The 19969-nt window shown below is 41.0% G+C and overlaps 1 protein-coding gene across 1 annotated transcript in view; it reads right to left on the bottom strand.

Annotated features, from left to right (window-relative positions):
• The window catches only part of faf1 (Fas (TNFRSF6) associated factor 1), a 329838-nt gene that overhangs the window by 51327 nt on the left and 258542 nt on the right, over positions 1 to 19969 (bottom strand). The window contains exon 16 of the mRNA XM_073063028.1: positions 839 to 919. Coding sequence (XP_072919129.1) covers positions 839 to 919 — 81 coding nt within the window. The remainder of the gene's footprint in view (positions 1 to 838; positions 920 to 19969) is intronic.

The raw sequence follows: 19969 nt of genomic DNA, 5'->3' as shown, positions 1-19969 counted from the left end.
TATTGATACCAACTACGATCTATTCCAGCTGCTACCAAAGGGAAGCAGTACTGCGGCATAAAAGCCAGGACCAACAGGCTCCGGGACAGCTTTTCTTTCACCAGGCCATCAGACTGATGAACTCACGCTGACCTGAGTGTACTCTTTATTACATTGACTGTTCTATTTATTATAAATCATTATAAGTAACTGTGATTGCACATTGCACATTTAGATGGAGATGTAATGCAAAGATTTTTATTCTTCATGTATGTGAAGGATGTAAGAAATAAAGTCAATTCAATTTTGTTCCTACCTCCACTGCATCTGGCAACTTGTTCCAGATACCAACTACTCTTTGTGTGTAAATATTACTCCTCAGATTTCCTTTAAACCTTTTTCCTCAGACATTAAAACTATTCCCTTTAGTTTTAGACACCACAACCATGATAAACAGGAACAGGCTATGTATCCTATCTATGGCTTTCATAACATACTGCTTTCAAGTTACCTCCCAGCCTCCCTCACTACAGGGAAAACAGGTTTACTTGGCCTTATCTGTTCTGATAACAGAAATGCTGCAATCCACATAACAGCCTTGTTAATGATTTCTTGCTTCCTTTCTTGCTAAATCACACACTTCTGTGTGCAATGCCCAGAAACTCATGCAATACTCTGTGTGGCGTAAGCAAAGTTTAGAGCAACTGTAACATGATGCTCCAACTCTCATACTCAATGCTTCAGCCAATAAAGACAAGTTAACCCATATCCTATTGTAACCTTGAATTTTTCACCGTTTACTATACCACTAATTTTGGCACTATCTGTAAATTTTCAAATTTTGCAAAATAGAACAAACCTTAGCTCGATCTGCTTCCAGAGAAACTCTGTATGCTTCATCTTGCTCTCGTTTTACTTTTTCTCTTGCTTCACGTTCATCCTTATAAAAGAAACATATCATAAAATAAGTGGTGAATAAAATAAAATGACAACCAATTGTAGCTTGGTTTAAAGCATTTACTGGATTCACAGGATGACCCTGTTGTGAATTGTCATTTGTGAGCAGTTTAATCTTGTTGGCTATCAAAACTTTTTAAATATTAGAAACAATTAGTTTCAAAGATAATATAATATTACACGATGTGGTCAACATAGCATAACTGTTCTTTCTTGCATTTGCTAAGAATTTTTGTATCTGTAATGAGAAAAGAGCTAGGCAATAACAGGACACTAATATTGAATGCAGGATGGGAACTGACCAAAGTTAAGTGAAGTTTGCGGAGCAGACTCAATGGTTGAATGGCATAATTCTGCACCTATGGTCTTCATGTACAAAAAAACAGTAATTAAGAAAATGATGGCAAAGAATATCAAATCCCCAAGATGATTCTATTCAAGGATTTTAAAGGAATCAGTCACAGGGCAAGGGTTACTCACAATGAATCATTTTTAAGTGACTTTAGTGCTATTTAAAGTATTATTGAAAGGGTTGGGAACTTCCTAAAGTATAGCAGAGGTGATGAAAATACTCTGGTTAAGAAGCATATTCGAAGAGAAACACCCTGGTTAGAGAATCTTATTTAGACTATTTGCCTCTTTAAAATAAATGTGAGAAAAGTTTGTTCACCCATTTGGTTAGATTGTTTAGCAAATCTTTTTTACGCACTCAGCATAAAATCCAATCTAATGTTGGTTTTGCTGTTATTCATTTAATTGTTTCTTGGCGAGGCTACTATTTTGCTTTTTCCCAATTCCAACAACATACAAGGAAATCCTGAAACAAGTTGCCCACTCAAACATCTCAAATTTCAGTCCTGCCTTGCTGCTTTCTACATATGAAATGTTCCTAATTTTTCCATCACATAATTGCATTCTTAACAGGAAATCCAATTCTAATGATATTCATTGCCCTTGCTTTAAATATGAAACTTGTCTTATTGGATGCTTATATTTCTTAATTCAACGTAAGATCAAAAAATAAAATTCGATGACCTTTTCTTCATTTGGGTTAAAACTAATTATGTTGTGGTTTAAAATGAAGGTTAAAGCAGATTTTAATATTATCATGTATGGAACTAGAGCTTTAGATGCTTGAATGACTGACTAGGTCAGTGTAATTACTGTGATTCATGGGATATTTGTTATGCAAGAGATGAATGGAATTGATCTTAAATTGTTTCGACTTGCCACTGCATCTGATTTGAAATATCTGGATAGCATACTGTCAGTTATGGTAAGCTATCAAGATTAAATGTGTCACTGGCTCAGGTGAAACATTTTTGAAATTAATGTGTATAGTTCACACTTGACAGCTGAGTAAAATTGCAGTTTACATACTGAGGTGATTTCATAATCTGTTTGTAAACCTGTTGTTGTTATCAAATGTCTTTAGGGAATAGTTTGTCATAAGGAATTTTCTCTTCACGTAATGAACAGAAAATATTTGTGACAATTCATTGTTATTTTTCACAAAGTACATTTTTGGTTTATTTTGGTAGCATTTACTAAATGGAAACTTCCATGGTTTTTATCAAGCTTGTAAACTAAAATTGCTTAATCAATGAAATACCAAATTTATCTCAATGCTAGTTTTTGATTTCAAGATCTGATTACAAATCATGCAAGCTCCAATTTTGAATTTCTGATCATTTTAATTTCATGAAAAGAATTTTGCAGAAGTAATTCTGTAAACAATTTTCTCAAATGTCAAAAACTTTAAGTAAATACCATTGCTTATCTTGGTTATATATGCACATATTACACTTACAATATTGAACAGTTGCTAGTCACAGCAGCATGCTAACAACTCATTATGAATTTGGAAAATACTGAAAAGTGAAGTGCATATTGGTATAAAGATTTAATACAGAAGGATCCTAGGAATCCTGCAGTTTGTGAAGTATTGACCCACTCATGTCAAGTAATGTACTGTACCAGTATTGTTATTCTGCAGCATTGTTATCTAGTAACTTAAGGCTTTATCATAGCTTGCTGTATATCTTCATGGGATATCTGAGAAAAGAGCAAGTTATAGTTCATGCCTAGCCTCATCTTATAATTTTCCCAGTTTGCTTTTTAAAGATTGGAGATGCATGCACGGGTAGATCCAAAAGACCCCTTCCCACAGGCCACTTCCAGAATATGCAACAAGTTAGAACACAGATTGTCATCTTGACTAGATTGTGATGTTGTACAAAACTAAACGAAAACCTTGAGCTGACCCTGGGAACAGATTCAGAGTGTCAAAGGGAGTCCCAGCCCAGTTGATCTCACAAACTTCTACCTCTTGTCCAATTCTGTGTATATTCTGTTCATTGGTAAAACAGAACTTCCAGAGGTGGTGGTAGGGAGAGAAGGCTCTGGGAGACCTCAAGATGAGCTCAGAATCACTTGTTGGCCAGTGGCATTAGGTAAAACAAAGGCGAGGAAAACACTTGCAAATTATCACTTGTTATTCTCTGCAAGTATTTCTCAGTGTCAGGGAAAAAGAATTAGGAATAAACATTGATAGCAAAAAAGGCATGGAATATTAGAGGTGGGCAACTTCCATGAGCATGGTAACCTCAAGAACGTAGCTGACTGGGTTCTGAAGGATGTGGGTACCAGATTCTGTGTGTAGTAGATAGTGAATGATCCATCAGGATAGATATATTTACTTGAGTTCATTCAGTGTGATCTACCTGTTGCTGAGTTATCTGACTGTAATGATTGTCATATAGATATTTAGCATAGGAATGGGATCTTTGCCCCACCATACCCATATTGTCCTTTTAGCCTATCTACACCAATCCCATATACCCAAGGTTCATAACCTTCTCTGCTTTGGCTTGTCTAAATGTCTCTTAAGCATAGTAATTACATCTGATTCCACCACGTACTCTAGCAACAAAGTTCAAAGTAAATTTATTATCAAAGCACATATATGTCATGATGTACAACACAGAGATTCACTCTCTTGTGGACATGCACCATAAGTCAAGAAACACAATAGAATTATTGAAAGGCCACATCCAACCAGACAGTCAAACAACCAGTGTGCAAAGGTCTATGAACTGATGAAATAAAGAGAAAAATATAATAAATAACTAAGCAATAACCTATCAAGATTAAATGTGTCATTGGCTCATTACTCAGGGGTAAGTTTTTTACGCAGAGAGTGGTGAGTGTGTGGAATGGGCTGCTGGCCATGCTAGTGGAGGTGGATACAATAGGGTCTTTTAAGAGGCTCCTGGATAGGTACATGGAGCTTAGAAAAATAGAGGGCTATGGGTAACCCGAGGTAATTTCTAAATTAAGTACATGTTCGGCACAGCATTGTGGGCTGAAGGATCTGTATTGTGCTGTAGGTTTTCTATGTTTCTAAATATCAAGAACATGAGATGAAGAGTCCTTAAAAGAGAGTCCGTAGTTTGTGGGAAAAGTTCAGTGATTGTGCAAGCAAAGTTATCCCCTCTGGTTCAAGAGCCTGATGGTTGAGGGGTAATAACTGTTCTTGAACATGGTGGTATGGATCCTGAGGCTCCTGTACCTTCTTTCTGATAGCAGCAGCGAGAAGAGAACATGGCTTGGATAATTAGGGTTCTTGATGATGGATGCTGCTTCCTTACACCAAGCTCCATGTATTTGGAAGGTACGGCCCAGATATGGGTCAGATCCATTCAGCAGTCTTATCACAGTTGGAAAGAAGCTGTTCCCAAATCTGGCCGTACGAATCTTCAAGCTCCTGAACCTTCTCCCGGAGGGAAGAGGGATAAAAAGTGTGTTGGCTGGGTGGGTTGTGTCCTTGATTATCCGGGCAGCACTGCTCCGACAGCGTGCGGTGTAAAGTGAGTCCAAGGATGGAAGATTGGTTTGTGTGATGTGCTGGGCTATGCTCACGATCTTCTGCAGCTTCTTCCAGTCTTGGACAAAACAACTTCCATACCAGGTTGTGATGCACCCTAGAAGAATGCTTTCTACGGTGCACCTATAAAAATTGAGGGTTTTAGGCCAAATTTCTTCAGCTTTCTCAGGAAGTAAAGGTGCTGCTGGGCCTTCTTGGCAGTAGACTCTGCTTGGTTAGATCAAGTCATTAAAGAGATGTGTCATCATTAACTTTATGCCTTTTGGAAATCAGGTCATCTTTTACTCGCTTAGCTACTCACAGTAACAGAAATTTTGACCAGGGGTGCCCAAACTTTTGCATGCCACTGTATAGAATGGCCACACACATTAGTGTGCAGGGAGCAGAGTAAGGCTGAATAATCCTGTTTAGAATAATCATGACAAAGGTGTTGTTGCCTGTTCTTACTAATTGAGGTCTGCTGGTCAGAAAGTCAAGGATCATGTTGCATAGGGAGGCATTGACTTTCACAGTCCAGAGTTTGTTGATGAGTTTGCTTGGAATAATAGTACCGAAGCAGAACTGTAGTCAATAAACAATGGTTTGATGTTGGTGTCTTTACTGTCTAGGTGCTTCAGTGATGAGTATAGGGCCAGGAAGATGGTGCCCACCGTAGAACTGTTTCAGTGACAGGCAAATTACAGTGGATTGAGGTTGTCTGGAAAGCTGGAGTTGATGCGTGGCATGATCAGTTTCTCAGTGGTACATGTTAGAGCCCCTGAGTGGTAGTTATTGGAGCACATTATCTTCAAAATTCAAAGTATATTTATTATCAATGTATACTACCTACAACCTTGAGATTCGTCTCCTTACAGGCAGCCACAAAACAAAGAAACCCCCAGAATGCATTGAAAAAAACCCATCAAACACCCAATGTGTAGAAGAGAAAACAAACTGTGCAAACAATAAAAGCAAGCAAATAACATTCAGAACTGAAGTTCAAGAAAGCGAGTCCACACTCATGAAGCCAGTCACAGCCAATCCAAGAGCCCATTAGTTTCAGGTTACGGCTTCAATTCAGTGCAGAGACGAGTAAACCTTGCAGAACAGCGAGCTGAACACTGGCCTGTTCCTTGCCTCTGGCCTCAACACCTTGACCTTACCCCTGACATCTCCTCTGTACCTACTTCCAAGCACCTTAAAACTGTGTCCTCTCGTGTTAGTCATATCTTGATTTATTATAAAGGTCAGGTTCACCTCATTTTAATGTTGCAAACCTAGACTTCAAGAGAAGTGATCTTCCAGTTCATCCCTGGTTTCTGGTTTGGAAACACCTTTCAAGTTTATATTGCAGAGACCATGCAACTGGAAGAAATTTGTTAGAACAAATAGAAACTGACTATCATGTTGAAAAGAGAGTTGGAAAAAAAGGGTCCCTTTCAGATAGGAAGGAGGTAACCAATGAAGTACTGCAAAGATCAATTCTTGGCTTGAATGTCCACTCTTTACATTAATGACCTAGAGGAAGGAAAAGCATGCAGGGGTTTCAAATTTGTCAGTGCTATAAAAATAGATGGGTCAGCATGTTGTCGTAAGATTATTATGATTCTGAAATGGAATATAGGTAAATTGAGTGAGTGGGCAAAAGAATGGAACTTAATGTGGGAAAATGTGAGGCCATGCAATTTGATGAGGGAAATCAAAATACAGAATATCTAAGTAGAAAGACACTGCAAGTGCTTTTGCCAGAGAAAATAATGGACGCTGGTATAATGCTGATACTCAAAATTCATTTGGACAGCTACACGGATAGGAAAGGTTTAGAAAGATATGGGCCAAACAGTGACTAACTCCGTTAGGCAACTTGGCTGATATGGGCGAGTTGGACCGAAGGGCCCATAATTATGCTGTATAACTCCATGATTCTACAGAGAAATCTAGAGATCAAGAGGAACCTTATCACTGATAGGGTGGTGGGAGGATGGGGTAAGAGCAAACATGAGTGAAATGGAAGAGATGCCACTTACATTCCGTTTGAGTATCCTCCAACCTGATTGCATGAACATCGATCTCTCAAACTTCTGGTAATATCCTCCAACCACCCCCCACTTCTCCATTTTCCATCCCCTTTTCCTTCTCTCAACTCATCTCACCAAATTCCCAGCTCTTTACTTCATCCCTCCCCCTCCAGGTTTCACCTATCACCTGGTAGTTCTCTCTCCCCTCCCCCACCTTTTAAATCTACTCCTCAGCTTCTCTTTCCCCAGCCTTGCCGAAGGGTCTCAGCCTGAAATGTCAACTGTACTTTTTTCCATAGATACTGCTTGGCCTGCTGACTTCCTCCAGCTATTCTCCAGCCTTCCTCTTCTTTATCCATAGCTAACAAAGGTTCAAAAATCTCTTCCTAAGCTCCAGCAATTTGCTCCCTTGATTCCTTTGGTATCCTGAGATAATCAAGCTCTGAGGATTTAATGCTCTTAATAAACGCCTATATTTCTAACATTTCTTCCTCCCTAATATAAACATGTGTCAGATCCCTTAACTTAATAGATGTCATATCCTTTTCCATAGTGAATACTAAAATGAAAATTCCTTCTAACAGAGGGTGTTGATGAGTCTCTGTACAGGTGGCCCCCATTTTTCGAACGTTTTGCTTTATGACAGCTCGCTGTTACGAAAGACCTATATTAGTACTTGTTTTAGCGAACCAAAGAGTATTTTTGCTTTTATGAAAAAAGGACGCCCGCTTTATGCGTGTGTTTACCCTGAGAAAGACTACCATGACCATGAAGCCTTGTGCGGGCAGTTGTGTGCGCATGCGTGTACGTGCGTAGGCGTGTACGTGCCGATTTTTTTCTCCAAATCGATTTTGGCTCGCTCTTCCCGATTCTGATATGTGAAACTACACCGTACATACAATATTTCTACTTTATATAGTCTGTATATTTATCATATAATTCCTGCTTTTACAATATATTCATGTTATTTTAGGTTTTATGTATTATTTGTATGATTTGGCAGGTTATTTTTTGGGTCTGGGAACGCTCAAAAATTTTTTCCATATAAATTAATGGTAATTGCTTCTTCGCTTTACGACATTTTGGCTTACCAATGGTTTCACAGGAACGCTCCACCTTCAGATAGTGGGGGAAACCTGTAATTGTCTTTGGGAGGTTCCAGAGGATGCACCAATGAAAATATTTAAAGAGATAGTGGATATATCGTTTTTAAAGATAGGGAATTTGAGGGCTATGGGGAACTGACCTAGAAAGGTTTCACAGGAACGCTCTACCATTGGACAGCGGGAGAAACCTGTATTGAAAAACAAAGGAACTTTGGTGTACACGTCCAAAAGTTCTTGAAACTGACAGTACAGATAAGACCATAAGGTCCTAAGACATAGGAGCACAACCCTATTCTCCTTTCTTCTCCCCAGAACCCTCAAGGCTATAAGACACCGGAGTAGAAGCAGGTTGACTGGATAGTGGTGAAGGCAAAGGGGATCATTGTTTTAATTAGCAAGGACGAATAATATAAGAGCAGGGAGGTCTTAGTACAACTTCATAAAATGTTGATCAGTTGTAACACTGCACAGTTCTCATCTCTATAGGAAGGATGTGATTGTACTGGAGGACACAAAGAGAAAATGCACCAGACTATTACCCCAGGTGGAATGTTTCTTCCATGTGGAAAGACTGGGATTGTTTTCCTTGGAGCAGACATGGCTGAGGGAGGAACAGAGACAGGTATACAAAGTATGAGAGACAAGGGACAGATAGTAAGAAACTTTATCCAAGGCAGAGGTATCCAAGACCACAGGGCATTGGTATGAGTAAAAGATTTAGAGTGGATATGAGGAACAATGCCCCCCCACTGTCCCATAAGTAGGCTGCAATCTGAAATGCACTGCACAAGGGGCTGATGAAGGCAGACACTTTCAGAGAGTGTAAGCAACTGTACAAACATAGGAATCACTGAGATATATTATGCTATGGATGATATGCTACTACAGATAGTTAGTTGAGGGATGATCAAAGGGTCTGTCTTGGCATTGCATGGTTCCATGGTGTTTCATCAGGAAAGAAAAAGAGAAACTATTTATGTTGATCGTGAATGCACTATTTGAAAAATAAAGCTACAGTATACAAGGCTTTAAGGAGTTTGGTGGAAAGTAATAGTTGGAGGCAGATTATGGAACAGCCTGAAAATATTTTCTTCTTGTGTTTGGATGCCAAGCCGGAGAGTTAAGACAATAACTAGGGTGTTCAATACAAAGTTAGCCACTGTGACAGAAGTGTCGGGTTATGAGACGGGTGAAATGCTTGCTGCTACACGATAGGTCCAAATTTGATTCCGTGCAAAATGTGCCCTTGACCTCACGTAGAAACAATTATGCAAGGCCTACCAACCATGACAATTGTAGGACTGAAAATAATCCTGATGGCACAAGTTCATTGCATTACGCCAAATATCCACAAAATGGGCTTTTAATTTTGTGTGGGAAAAAATCTTGAAAGAATAGCTGTTTGAATCAGGTGGCAGCTTTGACTAAATGCAGATGTGCTGACTACCACAATAAATTCAAAATGAAATTCATACTGATAGAAATTTTGCAGCTAACTTGACTTTTTGGGTGGTTAAGCATACAAGCACATCAAGTTGTCAAGCATTCCAGGAGTGAAGACAGCTGTAATTTTGCCTTGCGGCTATATTTGAATTTGTCAGCTGTGGTGTGAATACCAGACAGGCATCCTGATTCAGTTCAACACTTTAACTTATGAAAAGTTAGCCAGTTGGATACTTCCAAAGACTGGAGAAGCAAAGCAATAATTAGATTGAGGGAGGCTATGGATAGCAACTTTCCATGTTCTTTTTCCCCAGTTAGAAATGTAACTCTTGTTCAAACTGAATAACAATGGAAAATTTGGAATGGATTAATCCTTCTGAACAGAACTCCAGCAGACATGGGTGAAGTGTATGTCATACTCCATCCACCTCTTAAGTTAATATCAGGGGCTTAAGTTAGTCAGTACAATCTTGACATTCCCAGGAAAGAGGCAGACTATTACCAAGCTAGCTTGGCTGCTCAGTGGTTTGCCTTAAAAGAGATTCAGTGGACCATCATTGAGCTAATTACACTAATGCAACCAATTACAGTTTCAGGTCCTCCTTTACCAACTAAAGCTCATTTTCCCAAATGTAAATTGACCTATAACTTTAGCAGAAGAATTCTGAAAAAACATAACTTGAAGATTGAAAGACGAGGCATGTCACCATTAGATTGTTAAAAAAAAGGACTTTTCAATGAATGCCAATACCTTTATTTGCTTGGCAATTTTAAATTTCTAGCCTCTGAAAGCTCAAATTTGTACGGTGGAATTGTTCTGAAATGCAATTTCAACAAGTTTTGTCAGTTGTACAACTGTGACTATTTTTACAGTAATAATCTTTGACAGCTGAAATAAAAGAATGCACTGTAGAGATATTATCAAATACTGCTGTCTTTAAAGTGAACCCCACCTAAAAAACTTGTCAGAAAGAGTTACTGTAATCCACAAAACAGTCTAATCCTCAGGCAATAGTGTATGACAGCAAAAGGCAGGTGTGTTAAGTTCTAACAATTTTGGTTTTCTATGTGTATCTACTCATTAACTTTGTTTATGACAAACTTAAGCATTTTGTGGTCTGTCATGCAACACCAAGGTATCAATCATTTGTTAAGTTAACAGACCACGTCATGGGACAAAGCCTCTGGTGTGTCATATGCCAACGTAAATATAAATTTGAGAGATTTGCATTTCCTTGACTTAACTACAAATACGGTTTACTGCCAAGAAAGTTTCTTTTTTAAATAATCATTCTTAAAGACTAAAATGAAGATTGCATTTCTTTTGCTTTTTTGATTATATTTGCACTGCATGAAAAACCTTTATTTTAAAACTTATAATACTGTCACTTTAATCATTATTGGAAAAATTAAAGATTTTTATCTACTGCTGAAATGTAGATACTTCCAGCTCAATAAATCAAACTGGACAGGAAAGAGAATGGCTTAGTTACATTCCTTAATGTATAAATCAGTTTGTTGACTTAACTTTTACATGAAAGGTTAAAACGCAATTGTATGTTTCCTTGGTTTACTTTTATTTGTAGCACATTCACCTATTTCTGGAATTCCTTTGTTGACTAAATTAAACATATACTGTCTCCTTTACAAATGTACTCTCCACTATTACCTCCTATAGTGTTCTGTTGGTTCTTCCTTTTAAAAGCTCAGAAATCAGAACTTGCATTCTGTTCCCTTTATCAAAGATTTCAATATTTTGAATCAATGTTATTTCTTCTTACCAAAGTAAACGAGCTTTATTGGGGCAGGATGATGGAAATAAAGAGAAAGGCTCTGATTTTAATGAACATATCAGCTTAATATTTACTTGCTGCAGCTACAAAAAAAGTATTTTAATTCCCAGATCTCAATAAATTAGTCAACATGAAAACAGGCCCTTCGGCTCTCAAGTTGTCCACCTAGAACATACTTGCAGTAATCCCATTTTATTCTACCCACTTTCCCCTAGATTCTACCATTCTCAACGCATTCAGGGTAATTTACAGGAGTCAATTGACTGACCAACCTACATGACACTGGGATGTGGAAGCAGCACACCTCCAATGCCATATTTAAGTTTGCTGACAACATTACTGTTGTTGGCTGTACCAAAGGTGGTGACAAATCAGTAAATGGGAGGAAGACTGAACATCAGACAGACAGACATACTTTATTGATCCTAAGGGAAATTGGGTTTCGTTAGTCGCACCAACCAAGAATAGTATAGAAATATAGCAATATAAAACTATAAATAATTAAATAATAAGTAAATTACGCCAAGTGGAAGTAAGTCCAGGACCAGCCTATTGGCTCAGGGTGTCTGACACTCCGAGGGAGGAGTTGTAAGGTTTGATGGCCACAGGCAGGAATAACTTCCTATGACGCTCAGTGTTACATCTCAGTGGAATGAGTCTCTGGCTGAATGTACTGCTGTGCCTAACCAGTACATTATGGAGTGGATGGAAGATATTGTCCAAGATGACATGCAACTTGAACAGCATCCTCTTTTCAGACACCACAGTCAGAGAGTCCAGTTCCACCCGAACAACATCACTGGCCTTGCGAATGAGTTTGTTGACTCTGTTGGTGTCTGCTACCCTCAGCCTGCTGCCCCAGAACACAACAGCAAACATGATAGCACTGGCCACCACAGACTCGTAGAACATCCTCAGCATCGTCCAGCAGATGTTAAAGGACCTCAGTCTCCTCAGGAAGTAGAGACAGCTCTGACCCTTCTTGTAGACAGCCACAGTGTTCTTTGACCAGTCCAGTTTATTGTAAATTCGTATCCCCAGGTATTTGTAATCCTCCACCATGTCCACACTGACCCCTTGGATGGAAACAGGGGTCACCGGTGCCTTAGCCTTCCTCAGGTACACCACCAGCTCCTTAGTCTTTTTCACATTAAGTTGCAGAAGATTCTGCTCACACCATGTGACAGTTTCCCACCGTAGCCCTGTACTCTGCCTCATCTCCCTTGCTGATGCATCCAATTATGGCAGAGTCATCAGAAAACTTCTGAAGATGGCAAGACTCTGTGCAGTAGTAGAAGTCCGAGGTGTAGATGGTGAAGAGAAAGGGAGACAGGACAGTCCCTTGTGGAGCCCCAGTGCTGCTGACAACTCTGACATACAGTGTTGCAAGCACACGTATTGTGGTCTGCCAGTCAATTAATCAATAATCCATGACACCGGGGAAGCATCCACCTGCAACACTGTCAGCTTCTCACCCAGCAGAGCAGGGTGGATGGTCTTGAACGCACTGGAGAAGTCAAAAAACATGACCCTCACAGTGCTCGCCGGCTTGTCCAGGTGGGCATAGACACGGTTCAGCAGGTAGATGATGGCATCCTCAACTCTTAGTCGGGGCTGGTAGGTGAACTGGAGGGGGTCTAAGTGTGGCCTAACCATAGGCCGGAGCTGCTCTAGAACAAGTCTCTCCAGGGTCTTCATGATGTGGGAGGTCAATGCCACTGGTCTGTAGTCATTGGAGCCACTGGGGCGCGGCATCTTCGGTACAGGGACGAGGCAGGACGTCTTCCACAGCACAGGAACCCTATGGAGACTCAGGCTCAGGTTGAAGACATGGTGAAGTACTCCACATAGCTGGGGGGCACAGGCTTTGAGCACCCTGGGGCTGACACCATCCGGGCCTGCAGCCTTGCTTGGGTGGAGATGTTTCAGCTGACTTCTCACCTGTTCAGCTGTGAAGCCCACTGTGGTGGTTTCAGGTGGGGGAGGGGTGTAGTCATGAGAGCAGGGTGGGGGGCTGTGAGGAGGGGAGAGTGGAGTATGTGTTGGTTGGGGACCGACAACAGATGAATCATGTGGAGGACGGGCAGGGGCCACAGTGTCAAATCTGTTGAAGAACAGGTTCAGTTCGTTGGCCCTGTCCAAACTGCCTTCAGCTCCTCTGTTGCAAGTTTGCCGGAACCCAGTGATGGTCCTCATCCCACTCCAGACCTCTCTCATGTTGTTCTGCTGGAGTTTCCACTCAAGCTTCCTCCTATACCTGTCTTTAGCCTCCTTGATCTTGGCTTTCAGGTCCCTCTGTATTGTCCTCAGCTCCTCCCTATTTCCATCTCTAAACGCCCTCTTTTTAGCGTTCAGGATGTCCTTAATGTTCTTTGTTACCCATGGCTTGTTATTTGAATAACAAAGGACAGTTCTTGCCAGAACATTGTAGTCCACACAGAAGTTGATGTAACCAGTGATGTACTCTGTGAGCCCATCAATGTCCTCTCCATGTGGCTCACAGAGTGCCTGCCAGTCTGTCACTTCAAAACAACCCTGGAGTGCCTCATAAGCCTCCCCCGACCATTTCCCCACTGTCCTCGAGGTTGCGTGGTTGCCAGGCTGAGTGGTGCCACGATAACAACCTCTTAACTCAATGTCAGCAAGAGGAAGGAGCTGATTATTAACTTCAGAAGGAGGAAACCTAAAGTCCATGAGCCAGTCCTCGTTGGGGGATCAGAGCTGGAGAGGGTCAGGAACTTTAAATTCATTGGCGTCATCATTTTAGAAAACCTGTCCTGGGCCCAGCATGTGAATGCAATTACAAAGAGAGCACAGCAGCACATCTACTTCCTGAGAAGTTTGCGTAAAGTTGGCAAGACATCTAAAGCCTTGACAAACTACTATAGATATGTACAGTAAAGTATACTGACTGGCTGCATCACAACTTGGTGTGGAAATACCAATGCCCTTGAATAGAAAATTTGACAAAAAGTAGTGGATATGGCCCAGTCCATCATGGGTAAAGCCCTCCCCATCACTGAGCACATCTGTATGGAGAGTTGTTGCAGGAGAGCAGCTTCCATCATCAGGGAACCCCAGGGTCACTCTCTTTTCTTGCTGCTGCCATCAGGTCGGAGGCACAGGAACCTCAGGACTCACATCACCAGGTTCAGGAACAGTTATTACAACTCAACCATCAGGCTCTTGAGCCAGAGGGGATAACTTCACTCAACTTCACTTGCCCCATCATTGAACTGTTTCCACAACCTATGGACTCACTTCCAAGGACACTTCATCTCATGTTCTTGGTATTTATTGCTTATTTATTTATTATTATTATTATTATTTGTTGTTCTTTATTTTTGTATTTGTACAGTTAGTTGTCTTTTGCACACTGGTTGTCCAGTCTTTGACTGAATCAGTTATAGTTATTCAATTTATTGAGCATGCCCACAAAATATGAATTCAGGGTTGTATATGGCAACATATATGTACTTCGATAAGAAATTTACTTTGAACTTTCAACTTTGAATCTAAAGCACCTGGAGGAAACCAACATGGTCACTGGAAATGGGCAAACTCTATGCTAACAGCAGCTGAGGTCAGGATTTAACCTGGATCACTGGAGCTATGAAGCAACAGTTCTATGAACTGTGCTAATATTCTCTGCACCATACATTTGGCAATACATATTATACATTGCTTTAATAATCCTTTCAGAATATTCCAAAGCATTTTATTGCCATTGGAAAAGTAACTGCACTTGCAGTGCTGGAAATCCAAGTTCCTATATAATGGAGGGATAATATTGGTCAAGACACTGGGATAATTCAGTTCCTTTGTTTTTTGTAATCATGCCATGAGATATTCAAATTACTCATTATCCTTTGATGGATAAGTAGTATTTCTTGGTGCCCTCTTCTCACATTTATGTATTTATTGAGATACAGCACAGAATATACCTTTTTGGTCCTTCGAGCCGTACCGCACAGCAACTCTAATTTAACCCTAGCCTAATTGTGGGACAATTTACAGTGATCAATTAACCTAATAAATGGTACATCTTCGGATTATGGCAGGAAACCGGAGCACCCGGAGAAAACCCACACAATCTACAGGGAGGACGTACGGACTCCTTAGATGACTTCAGACTCCGATGCCCTGAGCTACGAAAGCATTGTGCTAACAAGTACGCTACCGTGATGCCCACTGAATATTATTGCTTCACTTTCATGTCACCCATAATGAAAATGGCCATCTAATTATGCCAAATGGGAAAAAAATATTTTCTGATTTAATCTCTCCTGGTCACTTATCTTGAAGTCTCTTCACGTTCACTGCTCAGGAAGCAAATGCAGGAACATAAGCAGCCATAGAGATTAGTTAACACAGCCCAATGCATCACAGGCATAACCCTCTTTACCATCAGTAGCATCTACAGGAAGATCTGCCTTGAGAAGGCAGATCCATCGCAAAGCTCCCCACTATCTTGCAGCTACCATTGGGCAGGAAGTACAGAAGCCTGAAAACCTACACCATCAAGTTCAAGACAGCTACTTCCCTTCAATAACCTGGTTCTTGATCAAATCGGCACAACCCTAATCATTACAATTTAGAAGCACTGTGTCATTCCGAAGGGTCTCGGCTTAAAACGTCAACTGTACTTTTTTCCTTAGATGCTGTCTGGCCTGCTGAATTCCTCCAACACTCTATGTGTGTGTTGCTGTGACTACTTTGATCACTTTGCACTAAAATGGACCTTATTTTTTTTAGTTCTAAATGAGTTCTTCCTTGTAAAAACTGTAAAATTTACGTTTAACTCACCAATCATGGATGCATGGAACAGGCCATACGACCAACCCTCACACTTGCTAATAATTTCACTTCTTTTGTTTCACATCTAACCAATATGAAAACCTTTGATGATGTCTCTTAGCTTTATCCTTTATTATTTTAGGGGTAAACAGGGGGATTAACTTCCTATGCACCCCAAGCAGGGTTGGCCTATTTCCAGTTTCCACTCAAACAGCAGTCACATCTCTTCAGTCTCCATTTCAATCATCTTACAGAGAGTTGGGATCAGAATGAATTTCTAAGTATCAGGCACAAGTTCTATCTTTATTTATTATTGGTGCACAGAGACTGTCAGAAATGAGTCTCACTCAGCTGAAGTCTTCCCACCACTCAGCAGTTGCACCAGAAAATCTCTGCAGAACTGGTTTGCTGAAATCACAGCATCTCACAGACATAAGAGATTGTTCAGATGATGGCAATCCAGAGCAACATACCAAAAATGCTGGAGGAACTCGGCAGTTCAGGCAGCATTCATGGAAAGGAAAAAAAATCAATGTTTTGGGCTGAGAGCCTTATTTGTGTGCATTGCTCACTGACACAAAGACTGGAAGATTTCTTTCTCAACAGCATAATGAGGACTATTTTTGCAAGCAAACAAGTGACTGAAAGATGGCCAGATCAGTAATCAACAAGTTACTCTACCACTCCAACCACCTTCCAACCAGTAACTAAAAGTATTTGCAGTCACTCCAGCAATTGCCAGCTGCTGGAATGATTGAAGTGATACTTCAATTTTAGCTTTGACCACTATGATTTCATTTTATCTTTTCTTGCACACAGGAACACTTAACATCTCAAGTTCTCTCCTTTCTAATAGGTTCTCTTTGGATTAAATTTGCATCCAAGTGCTTCAGTTTCTGAGTTTATTTTGAACTCAATGACCAATGCAACATGTGCAGATTAAGTAGTTGATGATATTGATCCTTATTGCAATGCTGACTTCCAGGACAGCGGCGACACGCGGCACATGTGGAAGGGCATCCAGGACATCATCACCTGACTGTGCAGGTGATGCCTTCCTCCCAGATGCACTGAATAACTTCTACGCCCATTTTGAGGCGAAAAATGACGAGGCAGCAAGGAAGTCCACCCCTCCTACAAATGACCAGGTGTTGTGTCTCACTGTGGCCGATGTGAGAAGAACCCTGTGCAGGGTCAACCCATGGAAGGCTGCTGGACCAGACAATATTCCTGGTAGAGTGCTCAGAGGATGTGCAGACCAGCTAGCAGATGTTCTCACTGACATCTTCAACATCTCCCTGAGCAGTGCCACTATTCCAAAGTGCTTCAAGGCCGCCACCGTCGTCCCTGTGCTGAAGAAGTCTTCAGTGTCCTGCCTAAATGACTACCGTCCCGTTGCACTCACATCCATCATCATGAAGTGTTTCCAGAGGCTCGTCATGAGGCACATCAAGACAATGCTGCCCTCCTCACTGGACCCACTGCAGTTCGGGTACCGTCCCAACCGTTCTACAGACGACACCATTGCCATCGCCCTCCACCTGGCCCTAACCCACCTGGACAAAAGGACACGTATGTTCGGATGCTGTTCATAGACTTCAGTTCATCATTCAACACAATCATCCCTCAGAAACTGATTGAAAAGCTGAGCCTACTGGGATTGAACACCTCCCTCTGCAACTGGATATTAGACTTCCTGACTGGAAGACCTCAGTCAGTCCGGATCGGGAGCAACATCTCCAACACCATCACACTGAGCACGGGGCCCCCCAGGGCTGTGTGATCAGTCCACTGCTGTTCACTCTGCTGACCCACAACTGTGCTGCAACACACAGCTCGAACCATATCATCAAGTTCGCCGATGACACGACCGTGGTGGGTCTCATCAGCAAGAACGACGAGTCAGCTTAGAGAGAGGAGGTGCAGCAGCTAACGGACTGTTGCAGAGCCAACAACCTGTCTCTGAATGTGAACAAAACAAAAGAGATGGTTGTTGACTTCAGGAGCACTGAGCGACCACTCCCCGCTGAACATCGACGGCTCCTTGGTAGAGATCGTTAACAGCACCAAATTTCTTGGTGTTCACCTGGTGGAGAATCTCACCTGGTCCCTCAACACCAGCTCCATAGCAAAGAAAGCCCAGCAGCGTCTCTACTTTCTGCGAAGGCTGAGGAAAGTCCATCTCCCACCCCCCCCATCCTCATCACATTCTGCAGAGGTTGTACTGCGAGCATCCTAAGCAGCTGCATCACTGCCTGATTCGGAAATTGCACCATCTCGGATCACAAGACCCTGCAGCGGATAGTGAGGTCAGCTGAGAAGATCATCGGGGTCTCTCTTCCTGCCATCATGGACATTTACACTACACGCTGAATCCGCAAAGCAAACAGCATTATGAAGGACCCCATGCACCCCTCATTCAAACTCTTCTCCCTCCTGCCGTCTGGGAAAAGGCACCGAAGCATTCGGGCTCTCACGACAAGACTATGTAACGGTTTCTTCCAAGCTATCAGACTCCTCAATATCCAGAGCCTGGACAGTACTGCCCTATTGTCCTGTTTATTATTTCTTGTAATGCCTGCACTGTTTTTGTGCACTTTATGCAGTCCTGGGTAGGTTTGTAGTCTAGTGTAGTTGTTTTTTTTTCTCTGTGTTGTTCTTTTTACGTAGTTCAGTCTAGTTTTTGTACTGTGTCATGTAACACCATGGTCCTGAAAAACATCTCATTTTTACTGTGTACTGTACCAGCAGTTATGGTCGAAATGACAATAAAAGTGACTTGACTTGACTGAACTTAAAAAATGCCAAATTGAGCAGTATCACCCACGTAACAGAAAAACCAGAATTTAGCAATGTAAAGAACAATTTTACCCACATAACTAAATGCTACCTATGTTAAATAAAGGTACCTTCAATGATTTGCAAATTTATTTGAAATTGAGATGGCATTATGCTGGGAGAATTCAATAGCAAGAAGACTGCTTCATTCAGTGGGATACTAAAGAGCCCTTAATATAGAAGAAGTAGGGGTACTGGAAGCAGTTTGTTGAGCTGCTGCAAACTGACAGGATGCAGCATGACAGGAACAAGGATGAACAGATATGTTCTAAAGGGCAGATGGAAGACAGGGAGGGCAAAGGGTTCAGGCCAGGATCCTTTTCAATCAGAATTTCTCAAAGAATATTCAGGAGACACTTCAACAGTATTTTCCTTTATTAAAACAAGGTGCAGACTTTGCTTCAATCAGCATTTGTCAGCTTCATCTGATTCTAGCCACAGATCATAGTTAAAACACACTGCAGAAGTTTTTGGCAAGTTATTAAATGCACAATTTTAACATTATTTGCTGAAATTATAAGGATTATTTCTAAGCTTCAGGTGAAGCAATGGGACTTATCATGCTTACGTCTTGCTGGCTGTTCCAGATATCAGTAACAAGTGCAACCAAGCCTATGCCAATGCTGAATTCAAGCATCAAAGCATAGATGCATGGGAAAAATACATCTTGCAACAACATTTATTTGAATAGGAATGCCCAACAAAATGTAACTTCTATTTACTTATTTTGATTTCACAATGTTTTAATTAAGTTTTGATTCTTTAATTAAATTGTAATCTATCTTTTCTTTGGAAAAGCATAAGAGTATGTATACCTGAACTGTCTTTAAAGTCATCTGAGAACTTAATAAACTAAGGACTAGCATCTTATTTTCCATCTGGGCATATTGCAGCTTTCTAGGGCCGCTATTGAATGCAGTGAGTTTGGGTAACTCGCTTTCATTGGTTCTAAAAGGCTAGATCCGCCGTTGGTGGCCTTCTATTTTCTCTCTCCACTGACACTGCCTGATTTAATGGTGCATTCCTACAACACTGATCTACATTCAGTTTTCATAGGCACTTTTATTTGTTTTCTCTCTGAAACTTGCTTCATTAATCAACCAACAGATTCCTAAATAATTCATCATCACAGCAAACTTGGCTTCAATTTACAGCAGATATTGCCTTGGCCTA

The sequence above is a fragment of the Hemitrygon akajei genome, chromosome 12 (genome assembly GCF_048418815.1).
Source record: "Hemitrygon akajei chromosome 12, sHemAka1.3, whole genome shotgun sequence".
NCBI lineage: Eukaryota > Metazoa > Chordata > Chondrichthyes > Myliobatiformes > Dasyatidae > Hemitrygon > Hemitrygon akajei.
The sequence above is the reverse complement of the archived record's forward strand: the minus strand, read 5'-3'. Positions and strand labels throughout refer to the sequence as shown.